At 40.4% G+C, this 12,105-nt stretch overlaps 1 protein-coding gene across 7 annotated transcripts in view; it reads right to left on the bottom strand.

Moving 5' to 3' along the window:
* Positions 1 to 314: 314 nt before the first annotated feature.
* ZNF800 (zinc finger protein 800) overlaps positions 315 to 12,105 on the bottom strand; it is a 147,381-nt gene continuing 135,590 nt past the window's right edge. For 6 of the 7 annotated variants that reach the window (XM_049093383.1, XM_049093382.1, XM_049093385.1 and 3 more), the window contains one exon: positions 315 to 1,438. In XM_049093383.1, coding sequence (XP_048949340.1) covers positions 1,252 to 1,438 — 187 coding nt within the window. In that variant the 3' untranslated portion in view covers positions 315 to 1,251. The other variant, XM_049093388.1, reaches the window with a different exon arrangement.

Raw genomic sequence — 12,105 nt, 5'->3', positions numbered from 1 at the left:
CCCAACAGATAGTAAAGTTTTATCCAGAGTTGGGATTTTACCAGGAAAGTCAATTGAAAGAAATTGAGGCTCAAGACCGCTGAGAGCACTGTATTTCAAGGAGGATGATTACCATGATGGACCTACAATGTCTAGACTAGTCAAGGAGGAAGTGAACCTAAAACAGAGGCTGATGGGGGGGAGGGGGGGAAGGAGGATAATGGATTATCTGTCAGTCAACAAGGGATCCGGAAGGATAGGAAGATGGTGATTGGAGTGGAATGTCTGATAATGTGTTAGTTCGGGTCCTTCTAGAAGCAGACACCAAGGCAGGGTTCAGCTTGCAAGAGTTTTATTAAGGGAACGTCTGTGAAGGAAAAACAAAGAAACGGGGAGAGGGAGGGGGAGGCCGTCACACCTTACTGCAAGTCTGACACCAAGGAAAGGAAGGGGGCGCGGGGTGAGCCAGGAGAGCCTCAGACGACATGCAGCACAGTTCTAAGAAAGTTAGGGCCAGGCTGCCGAGGCGGCCCACGCCACACCGCCCCGCTCCTCGCAGTCCGGCACGTGCCACCGCGGGGGGGGGGGGGCAGCCCGGGAGCAGCGCGGCTCCGGCCTCGGCCTCGGCCTCGCCGCCGACTGAGCGCACCTCCTGGAAGGCAACTTAGAACCATGGGGGCGAGGGCGGATTCCGAAGGACAGAAACGGCCCCTGGAGGTGAAGCGAGTTACCAGGAGGGGCCTGGGTGCCGGGAGTTCAGGTCCAGCCACAGTTCTGCGCCACACTCCGCACCGCGTCGGCGACCCCGTGGTCCCGGGGCATCTGCGCTAGTTCAGACGGCCTCCCGGCGGGCGGGCGGCGGGCGGGGGGCAGCTGGCTGGCGCCGGCTTCGAGGCCCAGACGACCGGGCGGTGGCTGGTCCACGGCGAACTCCTGATGAAAGAAACTGCCAGGAAGTTGGGAAGTTACCGGGGGGGGGGGGAGGCGGCCACCGGCCAGGCTGGGCTCTCCACGAGCCGGGGCGGGGGCGGGCAGGATGAGGAGAGCGCTGAGGGCCGACTCGCCGGCCCCAAGGCACACGGTCCTCCCGAGGGGCCGCGCGGGCAGGCGCTCCGGGCCGCACCCGCTTCGCCGCAGCGAGGGCCGAGGGCGCTGTGCGGCCGGCCTTGCCCGCGGGGCTCGCTCGGGCGGGGAGGCCGGCGGGCCGCGGCGGGGCGCTGGCGTAGTCCCGCCGGCGGCCGGGCGGCGGCGCTGGGGGGCCCGAGGGCGGGCTCAGGGCGGCGCGGGCCTGCCGAGGCCGCGGGCGGCGAGCTGGCGCTCCCGGGCGGCGCCCCCGCGGAGCTTGGCGCGGCAGCTGGCGGCGGCCTGGCGCGTGGTGACGGCGCCCGCGGGCGGGCAGCGGCTCCCCGGGGCGGCCGGGCGCAGGGCGGCGGCGCTGCGGGGCGACGGCTTCCCGAGGCTTCGGCCCGCACGGGCGGCAGCGGTCCCCATGGAGAAAGACAAAGACACGCCGGTTAGAAACGGGACCCACGCGCCGGCTGCTCCCCGCCAAGCCGGGACACGCAAACCCCCCGTCGGCGCGCTGCCGCCTCCGCCCAACAGGTTGTCCCACGGCCCCGGGGGAACCAGCGTCCGGCTGAAGCCTCTCCCAGGTTCGGGCAACGTAAGGAAAGAGGAAAGGGATCAAAACCCTGACGTTAAAACAAAAACAAAACAAAACAAAACAAAAACCCCTGACGTTTTCTTCACACTCTGGCCCTGCGATTCTAGCTTTAAAATTTTCCCGTAAGGAATAATTATGAACACATACAAAATTTCCATACAGAGTGTTCAGTGCAGTATCTATAACAGAAAACAACAAAAACAAAACGCAAAAAAAAAAAAAGGAAAAAAAACTGGAAATAGCCTATATCCAACAGTAAGGTGTGGGTTACAGTCTTTTTCTTATAGTGGATATTAGCCTGCTATTAAAATAACGCTGGGGAATAATACCTAATCATATGGAAAAATCATCAGTTTTCATCCCCATTTGTAGTGTGTGTGGAGGGGTGTATACTTCCTTATACGTGGACATACACACACAACACACCACAGATGTATTTTACACAGGTGTGTAAAATAATGGGAGAGAAACACCCCAAAATGTTAGTCATCTCCAGGGATGAGGCCACAGGTAATCTTGAACTATTTCCCAAATTGTATACAATAAGCACATTTCATTTTTATGATAAAAACACAGGTTAATTTAATAAAATTTTACTCCATTCTTACGGATCCATTCTGTCTCCCAATTCAAATTTATGAAAATAATCATATTGTTTAGCAAACTGGTGGACATCAGATTTTAAGAATGATGGATGATGCCCAGAAGTACTTTTTCTTGAAAGGTTCTGAGTAAATCAGAGTATTAGAAAGCAGTTTATCCCTTAAATATTCTGGTCTTTTGTGAAGTTATACCTTATTTTACGGTAGTCATCATTTCTACTTCACACAAGAGTTGGGGGCAAGGAAGTTTTCTGGGCTTTTAACAAACTTAATTTGATTTATGATCGCCACAGACTTGGGGACACAAAGTTTACTAAAAACAAAAAAAAATTATGTTTTTGGAAATGTTTTATACAATACCAATGTTTTAACAATGTATTCAACAATTTTCTCTTTAACTTAAAAGAACCTAGTGGGAGCAAAACTAAAATGTTACAATGAACTAGAGTCAAACATCCTGGTCTTTCAAGAGAACACATTAACATTTTTAGCAGTTAATTAATCCTTAGTAAGTCTGTTTTGCCAAACCTTGTCCCAGGAAAATGCATAAAGATGACCATAAAATTATACTGATAGAATGTAGGGGTAGGACTCCGGGCACTATTGTTAAATTGATAGAAAGTCTGTAAGTTCCAATGATATTTTAAGCCAAAGTGACCTCAGAGTTGTCGGGTTGATTTTACTTAATGATGGAACAAACCCAAGGTTAGCTGTTCATCAGAATATTGCTTAAATAGGGGCGCCTGGGTGGCTCAGTCAGTTGAGCGGCTGCCTTCGGCTCAGGTCATGATCCTTCGGTCCTGGGATCAAGCCCCACATGGGGCTCCCGGCTCAGCGGGGAATCTGTTTCTCCCTCTCCCTCTGCTCCTCTGCCTGCTTATGTTCATGCTCTCTCTCAAATAAAATCTTAAAAAAAAAAAAAAAAGAATATTGCTTAAATATATGATGACCCAGTCATCCACACCGTCCTGCAAGTTTCCCTGTTTCTGAAGGGACTGGATAAAATCATCATATCTAGAGGCACACCTGTAGTAAATATTCATCAGAAATGAAATTTACAGGGAACAAATCCTAAGAGGCCAAAAGTTTGTATTAACTCATCACTCCTGCACAAAAAGAAGGTTGGTTGTCTGAAGTGTTTATAAAGCATTCTCTCTCCAAAAACCTTATTTTTCCACCAAACGAGTTATAACATAAACAGGATTAAATACAGATAAAACAGAGGAGCATTTATTTTTCGTGCTGTAGTCCAACTTTCAATATCCATACAGTGAGTGATTCAATTTAATTTGACATTTTTGAGTACCTATTATCTCAGGCACTGTGCTTAGACACTACTAAAACCAAAAAAAAAAAAAAAAAAAGAAAAGAAAAAAAGGGTAACAGGGGGTTCCTACCTTTGAGAAGCTCTATCTAGAAAATTACCTTCAGATTATTAGGCTAACTCAGACCCTGGAGCTAATCTAAATCCCTAAATCACCCCCTCAGTCCTGCCAAAGCTTTCCTTCTCACATTCTTTACATGAGCTTTCTAATTTCCTGTCATTCCTTTGCTCAGATTCATCTATAGCATCCCACTATCTCCACACTAGCTAAATTATTAATTCTTAATCTTTCAGGGGAGTCAAAGACCAGTCTGAGATTCTGATTAAAGATACAGACTTTGTCCTCCAGAAACATGCACACAAATGCATATACCATATCCTTTATTTCACTGCACTGGAAACGGATTTCCTGAACATATGCAATATATTAAAAAAAACAATATTTATAAAGGATTATGCCTCCCTCGCATTGTTATTTTTCATAAAAGAAAAATGGTGGCTTCCTGAAGAAAATTCATTTAAAAAATTCTAACTGCTCAGTAGAGTAAATCTCAATGAGATCTGGCTTATTGATATGAAATTGTGATACAGTCTTTGACACAGTAACACGTACATCTTCTTCGATAATCAACTGCAACTTTTTTCTCCACGGTAACAGTACTGAAATCTTTGACTCACAAAGGTACACAAACCAAAGCAGAATTCCACAGAATGCTTTGTCAGGTTGAGGTAGCCTCTGTACTGGAACACTAAATTCCTACAAGACTTTCAAGCTAGAGTCGAGTAACATTATTTCCTCTGCTTTCACATTCAATTAAGACCTCTAGAAAGGCAGCAAACCTTTGTCTAGTAGAGAAAAAACATCATATTCTGTTCCTCTTTCTTGGTAATACCTCTTGGAAAGGTGAGGACAGCAGCTGATAGGGAAAGTAATGAGACACAATGACACGTGGCTATCCTTCCCTCATCAAGGCAGGAAAGCCATGATGTATACCTGACATGACTGGCCCACATCTGCTCTCAGAGGACTATCACTTTTTTTTCTTCCATTTGAATATTAGAGAGATAGAGAATTATTTTGAAAATGTTGACAGTCTTTCCAAATTTCCAAAAAGTGTCCTAAAGTGGAATTCTTCTTTGATGTGAAGCTTGATGCACTGAGAGGCATCAATAGTTTCATCCAGTTGCATGCTGAACACCCACGTCTTTATAATTCTGAAGATATCTGACATAATTGACTGCCTCAATTCTCTTTCATGGACTGTATTTTAAGGAACTTTGCACCAAACTACTGGACTCTCCACTCCCCTAACATACACTATTATTTCTCACCTCCATGCCTTTGTGCTTGGCATTTCACCCATCAAAAAATGTCTTCTCCCTCCTTTCATCTATTCAAACACTACCCATCCCTCAAGACCCAGACCAAAGCCACTCCTGACAAGGTTTTCCTGATTGTCTCCGTCTGAAATGATCTTTCCATTTTCTGAACTCCCACAACAGTAAGTGTGGTTGAGACCACCAGCTTCAAAAATGCACCATTACCTATATTTTCACAAATACCAGAAACAGCTATGGCAACGTTTCTACCATTTTCCTAAATCTCTTTTGCCACCCTTAAAAGAATAACTAGGTGGATGAAGAGAGGGAGGCTGACAATGCTTATTGTCACTAGAGTGACCAACTGATTCATCTGAATTATTCCTTTCCATGCTTATTTTCATACAAAAAGGTTTATGTGCCAACTGTGTATTTGTCATATCTGTAATATCATCGTTGACTGTTGAATACACTATCATCATACATCTACTACTGGGGTTTTCAATCATTGCCTCTCAATTCCATGGCCATCCTGGTATTGAGAGGCAATGCTGCCTCTCAATTCCATAGCAATGCTGCTACCATTTTCAAAATAACTTTACATTCTAGAAGAAAGAATTTAAGCAGATCTTGAAATGAAGGTAAGCGATGATTATATGGAAAGAGTGTAACTGACATCATCTGTTCAAATAAGATATAAAATTATATATATTCTAGAGCTGAGCAGTAACTTGAAGATTATCTTTTTCAATAGATTCACATTGCAGATGGAAAACTGTGGAGAATGAGGTATTTTGGAGCAAAAAAACAAAATTTGCAAAGAATCAAAGTCTCAAAAACAAAATGGTAACAAAATCATTCAGAGCCAGAAAGGTTTGTCCTAATTAGCTCATGGATTCATCATTAAGGATAAGTGAAATTAAGGAGTTAAAAAGAATTAAAGAATAAAGTTATAAAGAATTAAAAAATGAAAATAACTCAAAATGTGAAAGATGAAACAGATCAGTCATCTAAAGAAATGACCCAAAGACTGTCTTTGACACTACAAGTATTAAGGTGACCTGAACTCAACACCACTTATTTTTATCAATATTTTTATCATTTAATTACTGTATGCCAGGCACACAGTAATTTTATTTTAATATTGGGCTAAGTATTTTACAGATGTGAATGCAATTTTATTAAACTGTAATGGGAAGAAACTGCTAAAGGAGATCATCTATAGTAACTATGTTACAAAAAAATCAAGAACTCAAAAGCTGGCCATCTGTCTGCAGCCTGATCTAGTAAAAAGGATGTTCTGAGAATTGAAGAACATCTGGTCTGAGTGGCAAATATATTCCCTGGGAAAGATGAATGCATTATACTACCAGAACTTGCTGATTTTGGTCACTGAAAACTGATTCGATGCTCATCAAGCAATCTTCTAATTATAATTTAGTAGATTGTAGATTTGCCTATTTGAAGAAAATACCCTGAGCCATAAACATGAGAAGCCAGTATGCCTGGTATCTCTCATTGCAAATTTTAAAACTAGCATTGTGGAATTTACACACCAGTATCTAGAAGGCTGGTTAGAATAACACAGTTCTCTAGTACCCAGTCACCCTGCCAGATCAACCAATCATCAAGGCCAGCCTTAGAAAAATAATGGCCATGCCAAAGTTACCTATGAGACCTGGCAGAGAGGCTAGCCTGCCCTCTCTGTCTTGTTCACCACCTTCAAATTACAATGCCATGCTTTCAAACACACACGTAAACATATACACATGCATGCAGAGCATGTACACACACACACACGAACCAATTAGGAATGAAAATGATGGAAAAGGGGGGAAGAAAATATAGTGTTTCTCAAGGCTCCAGGGCACCACCTTGTGAATTTAGAGCTTAGTTTTTACAGCAGAGAAGGCTGGAGATTTTTAATGGCACCAGTGTTTGTTTCACTTATTAAAGGAAATTAGTCACCTACACACACACACACACACACACACACACACACACACACACACACACACAAATTCAAGTAGAAGTAGAATTGGGACATATAAACTTACATCAAAGAGTAAATATCAAAACAAAACATTTCCTGTGTCTCACATAATATGTGGTTACTTAAGGGTTTCGTTTTTGTTTGGGGTGCGGGTGCATTGTCAGTTTTTGTTTTCTTATAACATCTGCATAGGAGAGACACCTACAAATTATAGCAAGGTTCTAACATGACTTATCACAATTTCTGACAAGACTTTAGTTCTCAATTTTACAACAAGAATTCCAAAGTCAGAATGCAATAGAACAGTAGAACCCTGTATCCAGGGTTGAGGTTAACATACATATAAAGCTACACTAATACTATAAGCCTGAAAGATACTATCTTACTTGTTCTACTACTGAATTTTAACTATTGGGAAAGTATTATGAAAATATACTTTTACTGCGATTAACTTTTTTCCAATCGGTAATGGAGTTATAATTAATCCCATTTTCAAACAGAACTACTCAGTAAGTAATACATTGAGAAGTATTACTTCTTCTGCCATCTTTGGGAGAATGTAGTATTACTGTCTATCTAAAGTAAAATTCAAATATAAATACTTAACCTCTATAAATCCTATCATGGACATTTGGCATGGGACACATAGTTTTAATGGATTTGCCTTTTGTGATATAGTTTGGTCCAAAAGATCTAAAATTATCTAAAATAAAAGATCTTTAGAAAGATCTAAAATTCTTTAGGCCCCAGTAATCTCTGAAAGATAAAGCAATAATTGCATTGATAACAGATACAGGTTAGCCAAAATAAACCCAAAATAATTGATTAAGGATACATTTTTATACAGATGATGAGTCATATCAAGAAGATTAAAACACAATCTGTTTTGAGAAACAAATGAAAAACTATTTGTTATTTGCATATATGAGGTTGGAGATTTGAAAATTTAGAAAATGGGTGCCTGGTTGACTCAGTCAGATCAAGTGTGACTCTTGATCTTGAGGTTGTGAGTTTGAGCCCTACACTGGTTGTAGATTACTTAAAAATAAAATCTTTTTAAAAACGGTATTTAAAAATTTAGAAATACTTGTGGTTTGATACTAAAACATCATTGCTTTTTACTGGCACTGAAAAATTAAACTGTTTTGTACATACCAAAGATTTTTACACAAATCTAAAGGTAAATCATTTCCCTGAAAATTTTACCTGGCATTTCTTTCTCAAATGGAAAAGAAAATAACCCAATCAGCTATTTTTGGTTACTAGCAGTAATAATTATTATATATATTTCACTTTTTATTAAACTTCAATATTTATCATAAAATAAATGAGTGACCATGATCTCTTTCTGAAAGCAATGTGAAATACTACATTATGGTCACATGAGGAACTCAGTATATACTAGAAACAAAGAATAATTTAACACTCGGTCCTGAACAAAAACTGGTTGTTTAAATAACAGTATAGTAAAATGAAAGTTCACAGGCCAAAGAATTAAAATATCTGGATTCTACAAAGTTCATACATATTGCTATGTAGGGGGAAAAAGTGGGAAAAAAAACTCCACAAGGCACAGAATGGTGTAAAAATATGCTATCATTTGCATAAAGGGGAATGTATACATTTATATGTTTATATAGACATAGAACAGCTCTTGAAAGCCCAAGAAACTGGTAACTTGGCTCTGAGAGAATGAGGGAACAGACAGATGGGATAGGAAGAAAACTTACCTTTCACAGAACACTTCATCGTACTGTTTTATTTTTTTTACGTGTATATGTTATTACCTACTAAAATAATCTTTAAGAGATAGCTGGTGGTCTCTATTCCTGACTTAACTACATGTGCGCCCTGGTGCAATCACTTACCTCAACTTTCTCCACTTTAAAATGAGGCTCTATTAAATCTCTAGAGTTCCCATCTGCAATTCAACAGAATTATGGCTCAAAGGATGGCATATACAAAATGCCAGGTGGCTAAAAAAAATAACTATTGGACTTGCTTTGCAGGGACTTATATACACGATATTATAATTATTTACATTTCTGCCTGCTCTAAGAAAAAAAAAGCACCATAGCAAGCAAATGAGTCTGGGAATAAAATTGGTGCTTGGCAACTCAACAGTGTTTCTCTTTGTTTCTGGTTAATCTTCCTTTTTTACACATTTAAACTAGTGCTTACAAGATACAGACTCCCAGAATATATTTTGATAAATGAATAAATATTAAAAATAATTGTAAAAAGGTAGAATTTTGGGAAGCCCAGGTGGGTCAGCGGTTTAGCGCCGCCTTCAGCCCAGGGGCTGATCCTGGAGACCCAGGATTGAGTCCCACGTCGGGCTCCCCACATGCAGCCTGCTTCTCCCTCTGCCTGTGTCTCTGCCTCCCTGTGTGTGTGTGTGTGTGTGCCTCTCATGAATAAATAAAATCTTTTTTAAAAAAAGTAGAATTTTTGTGGTACAGTTTAAAAATGAATCCTGAGATGCGAAAAAAAGCTGAAAAATCACCCTCTAGTCTCATAAAATTAGCCCAAGAATCTCCTAAAATCATTCATGATCTTCATGAACACTAGATACTAACAGAACTAGAGTAGGCAAGAGGAGAGCAACAGAAAGGTTAGGCCAAAAGAAGACATGAAGAGGACCCTGAAAAGAAAGAAACCCAAACTGACATCTGGAGAACAGAGAACAGGAAAAGACCTGGTTATCCATTTATTCACGATGCTACTGCACTTCAAAGGGCTTAGAGTCTAGTCACGGGGACAGTCTAGTTAAATAATAATGAAACAATAACACAAAGGATGAGCGTGAAAAATAAGAGGTTAGGTAAATGTGAGTTCATCAGAGGAAGAGCTCCAAACACGGGTTGGGGCTCTCAAGAACAGATTCATAAAAGAAATAGGATTTTGAAATCTGCGTGATAAGCAAAATGATGGTGGTAGCATGGGCTAAATAAAGTCAGCAAGGAAAGTCAGTGCTGGTAGCAGGATGATGAATTTAGTTTTAGTCATAGTTTGATTTTAAATAATAACTTTACAAAACCTGTTAGAAATTATTTTCAAATACTTGGTTGCCAAATTTCCTTCACAGACTACTACACAGGAGTGATGACAGGCTAGTATGCTATCAAAAGTGACCAAACAGGCTCAAATACAAGATCAATATGCATCTAGATGTAAGTTTTAATAGGGCAGGTTTTGGATATGAGAAAATCACACTTCCACAGGAATGTTTGGCAAACCTCTTCCAGTATGTTCTTGCAAGTACCTAGCATCATTTCCTATCACAACCTTCAAACTCAGGAGTCAGCTCCACCCAAGATACACAAAACCAGGAAATCAAGAGGTGCCAGTTTTACTTTTCCATTGATTAAGTTCTGTGAACTGGGTCTAGTTGATGTAATAGAGTGCTGTGGATTTTACTACATGAGAAAGAATGTCAAAACAAAACAAATAAAAAAACCACCCTCTATCTCTCAGTGATTTGCTAAAGCTAAAATAACAACAAGCACTTAATAAATTTTGGCATAATACATAATATAAATTCAAGATACTATCTTATGGGTAAAGAATCTGTGTGTGTTATTGGTAACATGGTAAATCTTTTAAGAAATTTCTAAACAAAATTTCTGAAATGGTGGCACAGGATAAGAAAGAATACCAACAAATATAAAGAAGGTTGTTAAGTCCTCAATGCAGAAAATATATATTCTAAAATTCTACTCTTCATTTTTGTTACAGTCCTTCAAGTGCCTAAATACACAAATTACCTTTATTCAATAATCTCTTAGTGACTTAATGAAGTGAGAATGGGTATATAAAGGCTTGCCAGGAAAAAAAAAAATCAATGTTTAAAAACAAATTTATTTAGAAAAGAAGATTTGAAACAAGTATTAGTTAAAAGTTTATGATTTTTTAAAAATATTTTATTTATTTATTCATGAGAGACAGAGAGAGGCAGAGGGAGAAGCAGGCTCCATACATGGAGCCCGACATGGGACTCGATCCTGCGTCTCCAGGATCACGCCCTGGGCGGAAGTCAGCGCCAAACCACTAAGCCACCCGGGCTGCCCAAAGTTTATGATTTAAAATAATTCTGTGCTACAGCAATGCACTTTGTGTTCTCCTGACATGAATATTAGGTTTATGCCAATGCCTATTATTAATTTAAAGTTCAAATAACAAGAAAAAGAAATTCTTTTCAAAGCATTAGAACAGAAAACTTTACGTTTTTTTTTCTCATTTTGCTATAGATTATAAGACTATAATTTAGCTGTCCTCATCTAGTTCAAGTCTGTCAGCATTTCTATTATTGACTTCAGTTTTTAAGGGTCATAGCTCATCCATAAAATTCACTCTATTAAAACCTGACACAGAAAGTCTCTCAGGAATTCTTCCCTTTAAAGGCGGATCTTAAAAGTTAATCAAAAGCTGGGTAGCTCACATGGTATACAGACCTGAGCTTTCAGTACTAAGTCACTGATTTCAATACCCAAGCAGGGCTGACTTCTTAAAACTCATCGCATACCCTCCTCAGTATTCAATGGCCTGGGCAGAATAAACAGGCTGCTTCATGTCAGCTCTGAGGGCACATAAATTTCCACCTGGAGAGCTCCAGTGGCTATTAAGATGGCAAGATTTAAAGCTTCATTGTTAGGTTCTCCCTTCAGAAAGGAGATGAAAAGAAATCTGGAGAAAGCAGTGAGGGCTACAGGAATATATATGACAATGCAGGACCTAGTTTTTAACTGTTATCTTAAATATTCACATATCCAAAAATTGCAACTTGGCAAAGTAAAATTAACATACTTCAATCACCTGTTCAATGTTTACTAGCACATTTTTCCCCTTAGAATCTGGCTGTGAATACTTAATTAAGTTTATCATATGGGTTACGTCAGATTCTATTGGTTTAGTGAGATGGCTTCCTCCTAGTTTTCAGAAATAGTTTCTGCCTTGATCAGAAGCCTAGAGACTAGAGACACCTGAGTGGCTCAATCAGTTAAGGTTCTGACTCTTGATTTTGGCTCAGGTCATGATCTCAGGGTTGTGACATCGAGCCCTGCATTAGACTTTGCACTGGGCGTGGAGCCTGCTTAAGATTCTCTCTCTCTCTCTCTCTCTCTCTCTCTCTCTCCTTCTGCTCCTCCCCATGCCCCTTTTCTCTCTCTCCCCCTCTTTGGAAGGAAGGAATGAAGGAAAGGGACTAAGTCACAAATTCTGCACG

Source organism: Canis lupus, chromosome 14, assembly GCF_003254725.2.
Source record: "Canis lupus dingo isolate Sandy chromosome 14, ASM325472v2, whole genome shotgun sequence".
NCBI classification, from domain to species: Eukaryota; Metazoa; Chordata; class Mammalia; order Carnivora; family Canidae; genus Canis; species Canis lupus.
Note: the sequence above shows the minus strand (reverse complement) of the source record. Positions and strands in the feature narration are given on the sequence as shown.